Raw genomic sequence first — 15,813 nt, 5'->3', positions numbered from 1 at the left:
TAGCTGTGTCATTAATTAATCAAGCCAAGCACTTATGTCCCCCGACAGAATATAACCACCATCTACCAGCTATTCCAGACTGACACTATCCATTATAAGTTTGGATTGTATCCTTCACGTGAAAGAATAATTAAATTTTTTTATAATATCAATTATTAGATTATATTTTTTATAATTTTTAAAATATTTTAATTATTTTTTTCTTCATCAACAAACATCGTATTTTAAAAAAAATATAAAACATGATTGAATGGACGATATTGCACAAGAAAACTAATCATTCTTTACTGTCAGAGATACAAGCCGCACCCCTTTGATATATGTGCTAGTTTGGGTTTTATTCTGCATTTGTGCAGTCCGTACCCTCTCCACGATTGTCACATGGATTTACTTGCACTCCTTTTGACCGTTTCCCGAGGATATAAGCCATACAGCTAAAAAACGTGCTAAATGGGTGTCAGACGTCATTTCTTTCATGCAGTTGTTACAGGTTTTTGGACGGTGTTAATAAAATTTAAATAAATTATGCCGCTAACCTTTAAATTATATCAAAATTTTTTATATAATTTTTAAATTATAAAAATTTAAATTTTAATCTCTAAATTTTTTGAACTATTTTAATATTATCCATCGTCCATTTTCGATATCTTTCTTGCACCGAAGATCTTACGTGACAATCATTTATGCTTACGTGGCATAACAGACTGATTTAAAATAAAAAAATATTATAATATTTTTACTATCTTTTCTTCCTCACGATCCTTCTTCCCTTTCGCGATTGCGTTGCCGTCTTTCTGTACCGTAACCCCCTCGATCACTCCCCAATCCATGCTCATGCCACCCCACGCTTCTCTTGTTGTCTCTCTTCGTCGTAGCCTTCAGCCCCTGCACCCCCTGCTATTCCTCTTCGCTATAGCCCTCTGTCTTCGCCCTCCTGTTGTCCCTATCTATTGTAGCCCCCCAGCTCGTGCGCCCCTACCATCCTTCTCCGCTGTAGCCTCCTAGCCCCGCATCTCCCTTGCCGTCACTCTTCGCTGTAGCCCTCCAGCCCCCGTGCCGCTGCTATCCTTCTTCGTCGTAGCCCCCTAGCCCCCTGCCTCCTGCAGTCCCTCTCCATTATAGCCACCCAGCCCTTGTGCCCCCCTCCCCAATCGGTGCTCGTGCTCCATCCTCCCCCACATGCTCATGCTGCATCCCCACCTCCTCTCTCTTTTCCATCAAAGAATCAAGACCTGATCGACAGCGATCATCAGATTTTTCGCAGAAGTCTTTTACCGTGCCTGCTTCAATTTTTTGCCGCAGCCATCATCGGAGTTCAAGATAAGCCTCGGATCCTCTTCCTTCCTTCCTCCCCTTCCTTCCCTTGCCTGTGGCACGGTCGGCGACCGCTGGCTTCATCGAAAAATCAAGATCAGAGTCTCCTTTATTTTTTTTTTATATTTAGCCCTTTTCTTTTGATTTTTTTCGACATCGATGGTCATCACCGATGTCAACTTGGGTTCCCCGGGATGCGCTATCGCAACTTAGCTGCTGCCAACCATCACTCGATCGATCGGGGTGGATTCCACCTCCATTTAGGAGTCGATCGAGAGGAAGGAGAAGACTCTTCTTCTTTTTTTTTTTGGATGCTTTGCCATTCGTGCGCGATGCCAACCGAGCTTGATTGTCCACGTCAATTTGATTGTCCATGCAAGCACCGATTCAGCGAGAAACAACTAAATTGATTAGAGAAAAAGTCATTAAAAACTGATTGAAGGACAACATCAAGATGATTCAAAAAAATTAAAGATCAAAAATTATAATTTTATAAAAAAATATGATGCAGTTCAGACATTAAAAATATAATTTATCCATAAAATTTTGATCGTTGTAGTAGTTTGGAGGATTGCTTATGCTTTCATGGTCTCGTGGAGAGAGCTTTTAATTTGAGCCCTGCAAGCAGGTTGCGCCGATCTTGAAAGTGGAACAAAGAGACGTATGGACTTAGAGCATCGCTTGTCTCCACATGGTATAGTTGACGTATCACTACCTTTTATCATGGCAGGGTTCGTAGAGAAAATTCCTTTGATTTGATTTCATGAAGGTGATAGGTATACTAATTACGCCAAGCTTCACAAGTTCTATTGGGTTGTATTTTATCATACGATTACTGTTACGACACAGTGATGGCAATAAAGCCCCTCTTCCTGTTTATTTTATTTTTTTAAAATATTTTATTTATTTCTAATAAAACGGAGTACTCAATATTAATCTCTCTTGAAATCCCAGCTTTTGTGAGGCAAATGAAAGATAATGTTTATTTATTTATTTATTTTTTATTCACTCCTGTTACTGGAGACACTCTGGACAAATAATATTTTGGGAACTCTGGACAGATAATATGATGTGAAAAATTATGCGAACCCATGCGCACTTATGTGCAGAAGATCTCAAGCGCTTAACCACTCGGTTGTACGTTCTGTCTTTACTCGAGCCGCTTCAACATGCCAGAATCAAAATTGCTTGCAAAATTTTTAATGATATCATGGCTCGCAATGCATACAAGATTGTGTAGCATGCAAGAACTTTTATAAAGCTTTCGGTGAACCAAAACCGCAGCACCTTGATATCTTAAATAGACCGTAAACCAGTAGGTGATGTCTTGACTTTCTGTCTCCCTCCTCTTCAAATATTTCATAGCTTCTGGCACACAATCAAATTAGTTGACAAGTATCCGTTGCCCATTTAAGTATCTCGACCTTCCCCATCATCGTCAAATAATAATAATAATAACAACAATAATAACATGAGCACACATGTTTCACATGTTCTGTGCGCTAACATACCATGTCCGTGCCCGCTCATCATCGGGTAGCAAGAATAATTTTTGTAGGACAAGAAACTACAATTTAAAGCCATTTCAGTACAGTAAAAGTATGGATGATGAGGCGAAGCAAATTCCTGCAAGAGACGGTGAAGGTTGGCGTTCCCGCAACACAAAAAGAGACCAACCACGGAGGGGCAGGAAATAAGAGCACAAGAGTGCTCTCTCGAAAGGCTCGAACGTCGTCGTTATCATCACTTTCGCTAGTGCTCAGAGATAGGAGGAAGTGGGCAGAGGCGAGGCGATAGCGACGGCGACGCGCGCGGTGATGTCATAACGAGAAACCGAAGATCCGAAAGAGACGAAAAGGTTACGAAAGGGGGAAAAAGAAACAAAAGATCGCTGTAGCTATTCTTTTTGTATAAATAAAGGTGCAGGAGAAGATCGGATGGCGTGCCCGCTTTCATCACTAGCTGTCTATGGGGGTAGCTATTGCGGCGGCTCGCCTCGGATCAAGTTCAGGAGTGGTGGACACGCGTCCTCCTTGCTCGGCCCGTCCTCCGGTCTCTTCGGGGCTCCTCTTTCTTCCAGTAATTTCCCAGGTTCTGTTTCTCTCGCTCCCCTTTCTTTTCTTGCTTCATTTCCCTTTTCTTGATTGCTTGTGGAAATGGATCGGTAGGGCCTCAAATCGTGGGTAATTCTATTTTTTTCCCTTTTCTTGATTCGTTGTTCTGGATGATGAAGTTTGCGGTCTTGGATTAGTTTTTGTTGATTGGACGTTTGAAAATCTCGTAACAATCTTGATTTTCTTGAATTTTTTAAACTGGAAAAGATGGATCGTTGAGTTCTTATGATTTTTTATGTCGTGCGGAGGTCGGTGATTTTCATATCCTGCGGGTATATTTGTGATTGGGCCTGGGGTTTGTGTCTTTCTTTGATCTTCTCTGACCTTGGGAAAAGAATTGACCGAATGCTTTGATGGTGATTCATTTTTTGCAATGTTGAGTCTTTTTAACAATCTTCGCAAGTGATGAAAAGCAGAACAAAGAGAGAACAAACTTAGAAGAATTGATACAAAATTCCAATGCGCAGGACCATTCCCCATAATCATCGTTAATTCTAGCAAAATCAAAATCTATGCGCCAGGTCTTGGCATCTGTGTATTGTTAATTCTTTGGGCCATAGGCTTTGTACAGGCTCTAACACCTAAGTTACTCGTAATCTTCTGATTTCAATCCAGAATGTGGTCAGACCATAGCATTTGAAATGATTTAGTTCCATATTTGAAAAAGAGTGCATGATTATATATATATATATGTAAAAAAGAATGCATGATAGGATTATGCCATGTGCTAGAGCCAGTTGACAATAAGGTATTGCAGTCCCGGGCCTTATCTGATCTTCAAAGCTTTTGTTTATCTTCATCTTAAAGATCCACAAAACATGTTGGATTGACTTCTGTTATTCATGTTTGACCTCAATTTTGAACCTTAGTTACCTGAATTCGAAGCAGCTACCGAAAGAGGGAAGCAGGGCGCAGAGCTAGCTGCCAAGGAATCATATGTGCAGGACAATTTCAGAAGTTTTTGCTCATTCTTTTATTACATTTCAAGAGGAAATTCTTGATATAAATATTGAAAAAACAGTGGACAATAACTATTATTGTTACCACCAAACTTTGATTGATACTGCTTAAATAAATCAAATGAAAAATTATTTTAAACTTCAGCAAGTGGGTGCAAGTGTGGCTGTAGGGCAGGTGCAACACCCTTGGTAGGAGTCCCCCTCTGTTTCTAAAACATGGACCCTCCAGAATCTTTCCCACCTTTGTATACGATTCAGGATTGGTCTCAAGCACCCTGATTTCAAATGACATATTCAAATTCTCCAGGAAAATACAGTGAATTAGGATGTGAGTTATATTTTTATCTTGTGTGAAACATGCTTCCTTGGAAGCTTTTGCATCCTCATGCCTTAACCTCCATCAATGTCTTAAACATAGAACACCTAGGTAATATGAATAGATGACTTCATTACCCCGGCAGTGATAAAAGTTATGGAGGGACTTGTAATGAATGTGTGACTGTGCTCCAACCACCAAATGCTTAAGTTCTCCTTCACACTCCAATTTTACATATAAAATCACATGGTCAGCCTTCATGTCCATGAAGAATCATCCAAATCTAAAACTTCGTTACTGTATTTCATTCTGTGGGATTCAGCCATAGTTGACTTTTTATTGCAAGGTCAAAACAGATGAGGAAATTGGTCTGCAAGTTCCTGGCCACCAAACTACCTATTTGTTTAGAAATTGATGTCTTCACTTTTTTCAGTACTTGTTTTACCATGAATTAAACATTATGTTAAACTATTCCTGGGTGGATGGCTATTCTATAATTAATTATGTATCACCCAGCAAGAACATGTCCTTTTAGGTTGAACTATGGGAAGGTTTGTAGGCTTTTGATGTATCTATGACTAATATATGAATTTGTGAGCATTTTGATGTTGGATAGCTTGGGGAAGATGACCCACTGGGTCTTTGGGAGCTTATGGTAATTTGAGCTGAAATAAGGGTTGCTGTTATTCATGGTTCAGATTTGAAAATTTGGCAAAATTTACTACCAAGATTGGGATCCTAAGAGAAATTGATATGTGAAATAAGTTTTGTATAAACTTCTTTGTGTTTGGATTGCAAATTGACAATGTTTCAAGGCCTGTAATGGAAGAAAAGATGGATTTGGAGTTCTGATAGAAAAGATTAAGGCAGGCTAATTTTTCATCAGAAGTTTGTATGACTGACCAAGGTGGGATTGCATGTAGTATAATGTGAGGAATTCAAAATTCAATTGTGATTTGATGAAATATCTGGAAATTGGAGGCTTCAACCTGTATACAACAAGGAGAGAGAAGAAAAGAATGGTTATCAATTAAAAGGGACTTTGGAGAAGAACAATAAGGATGGTATCCTGGAGCATTTCATCACCATGAGCCTAGGTATCACATTTAGCATTGAAAATATGCACACTCATCCCATGGGATTGCATGATGAAGAGGAAAGAAAAGAATCACTTTTTTCTGTTCTTTATCAGAATTACAACTAATGAAATGAAGACTACTATGCTTGAGACTGTTGATGATGGTTACTAGAAGACTTCTTTATTTAACGAGGAGCTGCTACAAAACAAAAGAAAATAAAATAACTTGTAGTTCAGTTACTTGAAGTGGTGATATCTCCTATCTTTCTAACACATATCATCAGCCACTAATTTTTGAGTTGGAAGCCTTTTGTGAGAATCTCTTTCAAACTTTTTTAGAGCGGTTGAATTCTAGATTTTCAGACCATCATTTCAAAGAACTGGTGCTGTAGTAGCTGCCTTAGTGGTTTTGGCATGAGCTGCTATGTTAAGCTTCATTACAGAAACTGGTGCTATAGTAGCCGCCTTAGCAGTTTCAGCAGGAAATGTTATGTTAAGCTTCATTGCAGCAGCATATGATGTTTGGATATAACGAACCCAATATATCGTGAAAACCTGCTATAACAACTGCTACATTATGGGCTTAAGGTGGCCGCATTATTCCATGGCAAGCTGCATTGGCACCAATGGGACTGGTCTGACAGTTATGCATCAAACGAACAAATCCAATGGTTTATTAAAAACAAGGGCCAGTCTACTTCATTTATGCCCTAGCCAAATGGATAGAACAAGAGCCAGAGAGAAGGAAGGAGGAAGGTGTCCTAAATGCGCAATGCAAATGATTATTGGAATGAACAATTATCAATTTGTCATTTGAGATTTCTTCTCTAGATTCTAGAGAGTCATATCTATTGATGATGATATGTTGTTTGGTAGATTATGCTATGTGATTATGGACATCTTTCTTTTATGGTTGATGTTATGTGATCTGGTACCCTAATATTATTTTGTTTGGTGGATGATGATATTATGATATGGATATTGACATCATTTTATGGTGTTATGTGGATGATGTTTTTATAGCATTGTCTTTGTTTTTTTTTTTTTGTTAGTCTTTGCTTGAAGTTGATGTAACATATTGATTTATCATGTTTTGTAAGAAAAAGTATACATATGTTTTAGCAGCCTGCATCAGGTTTATTGTGCCTGCGCTATCTACCATGAAACCTTCGACTGCTATGTGCCTGCCATCCACTTTTTATACATTGGATTTTCCTATATTAGCATGATCAGCCACTTATTCCTGTAAAAGAGGTCTAAAATAAAGAAAATAGATATAGTTCTTCTGTTGGCTAGCTCTTCTTCCCAAGAATTGGAAGAAAAGAAAGGTATGGTCAGCCATTTTATGAGGAAAAATTAGGAAAGGAAAGAAAATGCCTTTCTTTGGATCCTATTCCATCCTAAAATATAATTCCTAGTCAAGCTAGGATACCCTGAAGGAGGCTAGATTAAGGGTGCCGAGTCTTTCACTTTTTGCTTCTGTTTCTTACATCTTTGTTCTTTGTGGAACTCTCTTATTCCTATTATCATTATAAAAATGTTATTATTTTTAGATTTATTCTTTTTTGCTTCTTCAAGGACATATTTGTATATACCAAATGCTGCTGTGTAGGATCCTTAGTTTGCTTGCATGCATAGCTGGTTCTCATGGTGTAATTGATTCTGTCTGTGCAGGACTGGACTCAAGCAGGAGTGAGTTAAATTTTAGATTTCATATAATGAGCACCAGCAGGGGAAGTGTCAAAGCATCCAAGGACATCTCCAAGTTAAAAAATGGACCAGATCATCTTCTTGTTCTTGTTCATGGTATCTTGGCTAGGTAAGCTCGTAAACACATATGTGGCAATGTCAAAGAGAATATGTGAATGCACATGGGAATTATGGCATTATATACTTCACAGTGTTGGTAATGTTCTGAGTCTCGTCCTTTAGAGTGCATTATTGGCAATGAGGAATGAATTTTTGCACACTAGCTGTTATATTTGAATAAATTCTCAATGCTATAGCCAGATTGAACGTAACTGCTGTCGTGCTTGATACTTGACACTTATGTTTAGGGCTTCAATGCCCCTTTTTTTACATAAATGTCTGATTGTTTGATGTTTAGGTCTTCAATGCTGGTGTTTTACATTGATGTCCTATTCATCACTTCTACCATCCTTTTTTATCAAACTCTAGCCACCAACACTAGATATTGGAACTAGGCTGCTTTCTAAAGGTTCAAATAATGGACAAGCTTGGTGATGGAAAGATCCACCAAAGATAATGCGATCAGCATACGTGTATTGCGTTATTGCTTATCCCACCTACTTGCACAATGTATGCACATAATTTCAAGTGTATTTGTACATTATGTATTACTTATCAATATTGAACATTCAATGTGCATCACATCTTGGCTAGGTCAGAGCAAATTTGATGTTTAAAATTTTTTGTTTTAAATGAAAATCTTATCATTGTTTAATCATCCAACTCCTGCAGAAATGATAATTGCAACGTAACTTTTGGTCGATGGGATAATTCTGCTTCTATTTTGGTTATGTTGATCGTCTGAACCACATGATTGAAAGAAGCAAAGAAGCCTTGTTATATTTTTTTGGTGCCTTATTTATGAGATATACTTGTATCGTTAATCAAATGACCAAGATAACTCATTTGCATGTTTTTGGAGCCTATATTAGTCATTTTGCTAGTATACCTTTGTTACTATAAAATAACCTCCAAGATTCTTTCATTCTTATTCTGCATGACATTATAGCCACCTCTTGCTCTCTCTTTCTCTCTCTCTCTCACATATGTTTTGTCTCGTCTTCCTTTTACTACTCGTCTTCATTGATCAAAAATTTAAACTAAGTGCTGTACTGCAGTGCACTTGATAATGGTTTTTCTGCCGGACTCAAATAACTATACAAATAACAGATTGCAAATGTATGATATTTTGCCTTATTGATGGATGCTTCTTCCTATCCCTTGATATTTTCCAGATCTCCCCTATCAAGCATAGTTTCTTTTTTTCTGTATTATTGAAATGGATGTACAAAAAGGTAATGGACCGTGGGTCAGTTTCAGGGCGAGGGGCAGACAGAGACCAGAAGAATGATTCATTTGGATCGACAAGCCAGTTCATGAATTAACGGAATGTCTGTCTATCCATATCTTATTAGGCATTACATCAATCATATTCAATGGGTTGAATTAGTTGACATGGATTCAATCTGTTTGGATGTCATGAGTCGATTGAAGATAGGATTTTCATTTGGCCATCTAAGGAGCCTGGATAAAGAGGTGATGAAAAGTGGATGTATGGAGAGCTTTCAAAGTTAGCAGAGGGAGCTTTTACTTCATTTCTTTGAATGACTAAGACTTGATAATATAAATATGTGTTCTGAGTCCAGGCATGAGACAAAAGCATCGGTAAGATTGACTCCATGATGAGATGATACTACAAAATCACAAGAAGGCTCATAGCATGAGAAAAATACAAATCCATTATAGAACACTTTGGTGAATGGGAATGAGAATTGAATTAAAATAGAACTTACAAAAAACTGAATTGATTTAAAATACGTAAAAATGATCAAGAATCTAAATTAATATAACAAAATTCTTCCTGACCAAACAAGCATAATAAGAATAAACTAGAAACAAATTTTGTGAAAAAAATTAAAGAAAACACATGTTAGTTATTTTATTTCAAATGCTAAATGCTTCTTTAATGGAGTTTAAGATGGTCAAGTTTTGCATTTTATTCAATCATCCTTTTCAGATAATTATGGTTATGCTGGTCCCAGGCCTGGACAACCTATGCAGAGGGTTCCCATTTTGTTGACAGCTGATTGTAGAAAGGAAGCTCTTCAATATGAAATTCATTGTGACATGATACCCTGAAAAAAACTAGTAGCATTACTAACATATCCAGATAAGGCTGTTGATCTGAAATGTCCTTTGACTTAGAGAAATTTATTGTGCTTTTCTTGACACGTCCCATTCTTTATCAAGATCTCTGTTGTTGAATGATGTGCTATATGCTGGGTTGCTGTGAACGTTTTGCATCTTACTATAGGTGTATGTCAGCAACCTGTGTGAATGCTTTGCTTATTAATGTATGGGTTGGTAAATGGACTGAGAAACCTCCCTTCCACAAAGCGCAAATGGAAATAAGGAGGTTCAGGGGATTTCTTGCAGAATCTTGTGAATCATGCATCTTGTCCATATATTTCTCTACTTTTAAGTGATTTCTCTTAATCTGCTTAGTAAATCCAGAAATATGACTTGGTGATTGTGCTTGCAAATGATGAGGTATCTATTCTTAGATGTCTTTAAGTACACATTGATGGCTGTTTGCTTTCTTTTTCGTGATGTGGTATATTATCTTTCTGCTTCGTGTTATGTCAAATTCATGTGGTTCTATGTTCTTTGATTTATATAGTTGATTATCAAATTTAAATTTCATGCTCATCAATTGGTGAAACACATTCTGAACATAGAACATGGGACTTATTATTTTGCTGAATTTTACAGTCCTAATGACTGGATATATGCAGAAGATGAATTGAAAAAACGATTGGGGAGCAATTTTTTAATCTATGGTATGACATGTATACTTTTTCTGGTGTTATTATTATCTGAAACATTTATAAATCTTTTGTCCTTTCTTACTGTCATATCATTTATGCTGGTTCTTTTAATGTTCTATTATTTGCCGGCTCAGTTGATCAAAGGTGATCTCCAGCTGACAACATTTCTTATGTTTTTTCCTCCCTTACAGCAAGTTCATCTAATGCCTATACTAAGACACTCAGGGGAGTTGATGGAGCTGGAAGGCGATTAGCAGATGAGGTAAGTTGTCAATTACCTCTCTGTTTATGGTACTTGAAGTGTTTACTTTGGAATGAGATCATAATTTACAGTTTTGAATTTCAATATGTATCACCACTGATGTGATGATGGTGCATTATGCGAGCAGGTATTGAATGTGGTCCAGAAAACAGAGAGCTTGAAAAAGATCTCTTTCCTGGCACATTCTCTAGGTGGTTTGTTTACCAGATATGCTATCACCATCCTCTATAATCAAGATATCTTGAACAGGAGTCGACACGAGAATGTTATCAGTTCTAGTATCATAACTTCAGAAAAATCAGCATGCTTTTCAAACTTAGGGAAGATTGCTGGCTTGGAGCCTATTAACTTTATTACTTTGGCAACTCCACATCTTGGGGTTAGAGGGAAAAAACAGGTTTGTTTTTGATTGTTGAAGAAGATCTTTTATATGCAATTACCATTATATAATTTATTCTTTATTGGAATATGTTCTTTTACTTTCATTGTTTCTTTTTTCCTTCTCTTGTTTTTCCCCCCTTTTGTCAGTCACGTCATGCTCCATCAGATGAGTAAAGTATTTCTTCTTTCTTTCCTCAGCTTCAAAGTTCTGTATGTATTAGTGTATATGAGGTCAAAGCTTAAATTGTTAATTTGGAATATGTGTTTCATGTGGGACAAAGTAAACTTTGTTGCAGAACAGATTGGCATGGAGGAATAGATGTCAACAGGGCTTTGTCTAAAAATTGCAATGGGATTAAATATTGGAAATCTTAAGATTAAGGAACACAAATCAAAGATCATGTCAATATTGCATATAGGGAGATAATGATAGTTTATCATATCCTTAAGGATCCCTAAAACAGGGACGGAAAACTGAAAAAGTAAAATGAAATTTTCTTCCCAAGGTGTCTGATACAAATTCAGGGAGAAGACAAAAAAGGTTCCACATCCGTTGAGTCAAATCTCCATATTAAATGAAGTGGTAACTGACCATCCACATCTACATTTCTAAGTACAAACTAAACACCATGGGTACTAAATTAAGCTCCACATCCATTTTGTGATTTTTTCCTAATTAAGTGTCAAGAGCACATGGTGATGATTGCTTTTTATACCATCTATTGACTCATTCTGGAGAAAAACCAAGAAAATAGATGGAACCATCTACTTAAAGACTGTTAGTTGCAGGAATGTTGCTCACCACCACCAACATAGTACCCAATCAGCAAGTAATGTTGTGCTCTTTTCAAATGAAAACCTCAAGGGAACACATGGCCAGAAAATGGTAGGCATTTTGAATCTTATATTTTGTATTCCTTATTTTTATGGACCATGTATTGTCTGCTAGGAATATGCATTCCAAAAACCAGGAACTTTTTTCCTAGTCACAGGTTTGCTATTTTCTAGAATCTTAGGCTACAGATATTTATACCTTCCACTGTTTTTACTTTAAATATAACTTGTTTTTACATTTATTACCAATCTTATTAAGGATAATTTTTTTAATGAATGCTGGTCAAACATTACAAAAGCATTTTGTTTTGACTTTCTAATGTGCCGTCATACCCTTGTCTCCTCTTTTTTTTTTGGTACAATACCCTTATCTCCTTCCCCCATTCTACATACACATTCACATGAAAATATATTTATGTTGTATGGATTCTTCTTATACTCTTCAAGAAGTTGAGATTCTTTTAAGAGGACCCCCAACAATCACTTTTCACTCTTCTTTCCTTTCCCAACTCATTCAGCTAAGGAAGACTAAATGGTTATATGCTCTGTGATTTCTGGAAGTTTTTCAAACAGGTTTTTTTCCCTCCATCTCCATCTTCTGCACCTCAGTGATGTCAATGGTTGTCTACATATATTACATGTTTGTGGCAAGGCCAAAGATTAAAAATATCTAGTCAACTTAAATCAGTTGCTCTGAATGTCGTTATATGTTATACCTTCCACAGATCCCTCATATGTATGCTTTTGTGTTCCATCTTGAACTATTAGATTATCTTTCTTCCTTATTGTCGACCTTATTTAAGTTGGTCTTAGATATGGTATTATATTATCTTAATGTGATCATAGGATTAAAATATGTAATGAATTTATTTTGTTTTTCAGCTTCCATTTCTTCTGGGAGTACCCATTTTGGAAAAACTTGCTCCGCCTTTAGCTCCCATATTTATTGGCCGAACTGGTCGTCAGCTCTTCCTCACAGATGGTAAACCCAGTAAACCACCGCTTCTTTTAAGAATGACATCTGATTATGAAGATAACAAATTTATGTAAGTCAAAGCAATCATATGTTTCAATTAGATTTCTTTTTCATAATTTTAGCCTGAAATATTATAAACTTTATTCTATCCTGCAGATCTGCTCTTGCCTCATTTAAGAGTCGTACTCTTTACGCCAATGTATCATTTGATCGTATCCTTCTAGGGTCCAATGTTATCATGTAAGACTTTTAACAATTGGAAGTGCACAGCATCATTTTTCTTTCCCTTCTAGTCCAGTTTTCTTGAGCTCCATTCAGATATGGTGGGTTGGCGAACATCTTCAATAAGGAGAGAAAGTGAACTTGTTGAGGTACTGTGATGCGCATATGTTCTAATAGAACCTTGAAATTTGAATGCAGTCAATGGTTGTTAAAGTAAATTGCATGAACCGACAATTACTCACATTGGGCAACAGCTTGGCAGAATTTTAAGTAGCTTGTGATCAGGGACAGGGACATGTCCATATTGGTTTTTTTTCATGGATTTTTTTCCTAGTCATCTTGTCCTGGTGGCATTCTGCATATGCTCGTTGGTGTAACACACAGTATTAATAATAGTGGCCGGTGCAGAGGATATTCTGGTTTAATTATATCTAGATTCCATTAGGCATTCTGATCCTAGAGTTCTGTTAGTTGGGTGAGCATGAAAATGCTTATATTAGAAGTGAGAATACTGCTTGAAGATGATTTGGAAGCTTATGCATTGAGTGACAGCATACAAGTTGAAAATGACGAGAATATGCCTACTGAGTTTCCCATTGCCTATTTGCAGCCCTCACGCCGGTCTTTGGATGGCTATAAGCATGTTGTAGATGTGGAATATTGCCCCCCGGTACCATCTGAGGGTCCCCATTTTCCTGCAAAAGCAGCCAGGGCAAAGGAAGCTGCCCAAACAGCATCAAACACACAACATACAGCAGAATATTATGACATGATGGAAGGCATGTTCTCTCTGGTCTTGGAAACAGTTCAACATCTCGGTAATAATTAACTATGTTTGGTTCTTCCAATCCACTGCATAATTTGGTATTTTGAAAATGAAAACAGAGGAGATGATACGTGGCTTGCAAAGGGTTGGATGGAAGAAAGTTGATGTCAGTTTTCACTCAGCATTTTGGCCCTTCTTTGCTCATAACAATATTCATGTATGTTTGAACTTTTTGCTGCTAGTATTTGTCTCATATCCCTGTTTTTGTCTCCTTGACTGGTACATTGTTGGTGATCCAGGTTAAGAGTGAATGGCTTCACAGTGCAGGGGCTGGCGTTATTGCTCATGTTGCAGACAACTTAAAACGACAGGAATCTCATACATTTTTGGCTGCAAATCTATAGGCACTCAAAGCTATATTACTTAAATATATTGTAAAATAACTACAGAACTAATGAAATTAAATCATTTACTATGTATATAATATATTATATTCTACATGTTGCTTCTTGCTGAATTATTACTTTTTGTAGGAAAGGATGATTATTTTTTGAATGTGTTTCTGGTGTGCCAGAAAAAATGGAATATATTAAGCTGATCTGATTCTAACTAGATAATTTAATGTGATAACTATTGAAAACATCCACTTTCTTTGCATGGAAGACTAAAGGGACCATAATGACCGTATAGTAGGTAACCATTTTAGTAAACCAGAGAATGCCCTTGTTGGGCAAGTACATGGTTGAATGTAATGCAAGTTACAAGTGTTTGAAGCTTTGTTTGTTGGCATGTACTAGAAAGCATATTCTTTGCTGAAGAAACCTTGGATGGCTGGAATGAAGAATAAGAACTATAATTTTCCTCTGGATACAATTTGCTGATGGGGGCATTCTGTGTGATAGTTAGCATTCTCTCAAGATTTGAAGATTGTCTGCGGTCCATCCCTGACCACCCTATCCATTCCCTACCTTTCTGATGTGTCATACATACCTCTTATAAGTTTTGCACGTCTCTGATGTGTTTGATGTTAGATTCGTGTTTGCTAATTGGGATATTGTTTTGATACATTATTGCACGCAGCAGTGGGTTGACCTTTGTATGTTGTTATGATTCAGCAGGATAAAATCCTCACTTAAAGATGCCTGCTGGTGCAGTTTGGACAGCATGATCACAACTCTCAAACTATGTTAGGTTATTTCAAGCCTGAAGATCTACACTTTCAGACAAAACAATTATGGTTCTTGACGATAAAAGTATATGTAAATTTCCATGGAGTGACCAAGGGAAAGCTATTCTATTCCAATCAAGCCTATAAACGTAAATCAATAAATCCCTTTAAAAATTCTTATATTTGTTTATATTACGTATGAATGATTGCTATATGGTATATGCGAAGGCTTAAACGATTTTAAACAATTACTACTTTTTGTGCTCCTTGACGGGCATGGACGGAGCAACTGATCTGTCTGAAAAAGGCTGTTGAATTATGAGCGTTGGACAGAATTCATGCAATAATCTACAGGTCTGTCTCAACTCACCCCAGATGGTTGAATTATGCCTTGTAGCTTTCCTTGCCATGCCAGACAATTCACTTCTGGAGTACAATCATGACCTCATTTTCATCGTTATCACGGACAAAAGTTGCTGATGTTTACACTTTACATGGCCTTATGTGCTCCCATCCCGGTTCATTGTAGCATAAATCTGGCAGTGAACAACCATGTCAAAAACCTAAAGGAATTATTTCTCCTCCCTAATTCTTCTCTGGAGCACCACAGGCTGCATGCTGAAGAAGTTAGCCGTGATGTCTTGCTCACAAGGTTTTATTCTTGGCCAAGGTCTCAGTCAAACACTTATTGATACAAACTTGAGCATGGGAGATCTTGGTCCTCTTTATCTTACTCGAATAAACAGTTTATTTCCAGGATATTGGCCAATGTGATGGTCAACAGTCAATAGTTTCACTGTTTACAAATTTGAATCAAAGTTTTAATTGCTTAATAACTAAAACCAG

General features: G+C 37.1%; 1 protein-coding gene across 3 annotated transcripts; it reads left to right on the top strand.

Annotated features, from left to right (window-relative positions):
* Positions 1-3,107: 3,107 nt before the first annotated feature.
* Positions 3,108-14,299, top strand: LOC105040619 (putative lipase YDR444W). Of its 3 annotated transcripts, none has more exons than XM_010917220.4 (11): positions 3,108-3,405; positions 7,456-7,600; positions 10,303-10,370; positions 10,550-10,620; positions 10,748-11,017; positions 12,718-12,881; positions 12,968-13,023; positions 13,130-13,182; positions 13,644-13,812; positions 13,919-14,016; positions 14,099-14,299. In XM_010917220.4, the coding sequence occupies exons 1-11, from the start codon at positions 3,252-3,254 to the stop codon at positions 14,201-14,203; spliced, it is 1,353 nt and encodes a 450-aa protein (XP_010915522.1). In that variant the 5' UTR covers positions 3,108-3,251; the 3' UTR covers positions 14,204-14,299. The 3 variants fall into 3 exon arrangements, with proteins under 3 accessions (XP_010915522.1, XP_010915523.1, XP_019704517.1); XM_010917221.3 differs by having other exon boundaries at positions 3,365-3,497; XM_019848958.2 differs by lacking the exon at positions 3,108-3,405 and adding an exon at positions 3,417-3,478.
* The last annotated feature ends 1,514 nt before the right edge of the window (positions 14,300-15,813 follow it).

The sequence above is a fragment of the Elaeis guineensis genome, chromosome 3 (assembly GCF_000442705.2).
Source record: "Elaeis guineensis isolate ETL-2024a chromosome 3, EG11, whole genome shotgun sequence".
In the NCBI taxonomy this organism is placed as follows: Eukaryota; Viridiplantae; Streptophyta; class Magnoliopsida; order Arecales; family Arecaceae; genus Elaeis; species Elaeis guineensis.
This window is presented reverse-complemented; position numbering and strand designations above follow the sequence as displayed.

Coding starts and splice junctions, on each gene's coding strand:
- LOC105040619 (XM_010917220.4), top strand. CDS start 3,252: ATGGCGTGCCCGCTTTCATCACTAGCTGTCTATGGGGGTAGCTATTGC. Junction 13,024..13,129: donor CGCCAATGTATCATTTGATC/GTATCCTTCTAG, acceptor AGCTCCATTCAG/ATATGGTGGGTTGGCGAACA. Junction 13,183..13,643: donor GAGAAAGTGAACTTGTTGAG/GTACTGTGATGC, acceptor GCCTATTTGCAG/CCCTCACGCCGGTCTTTGGA.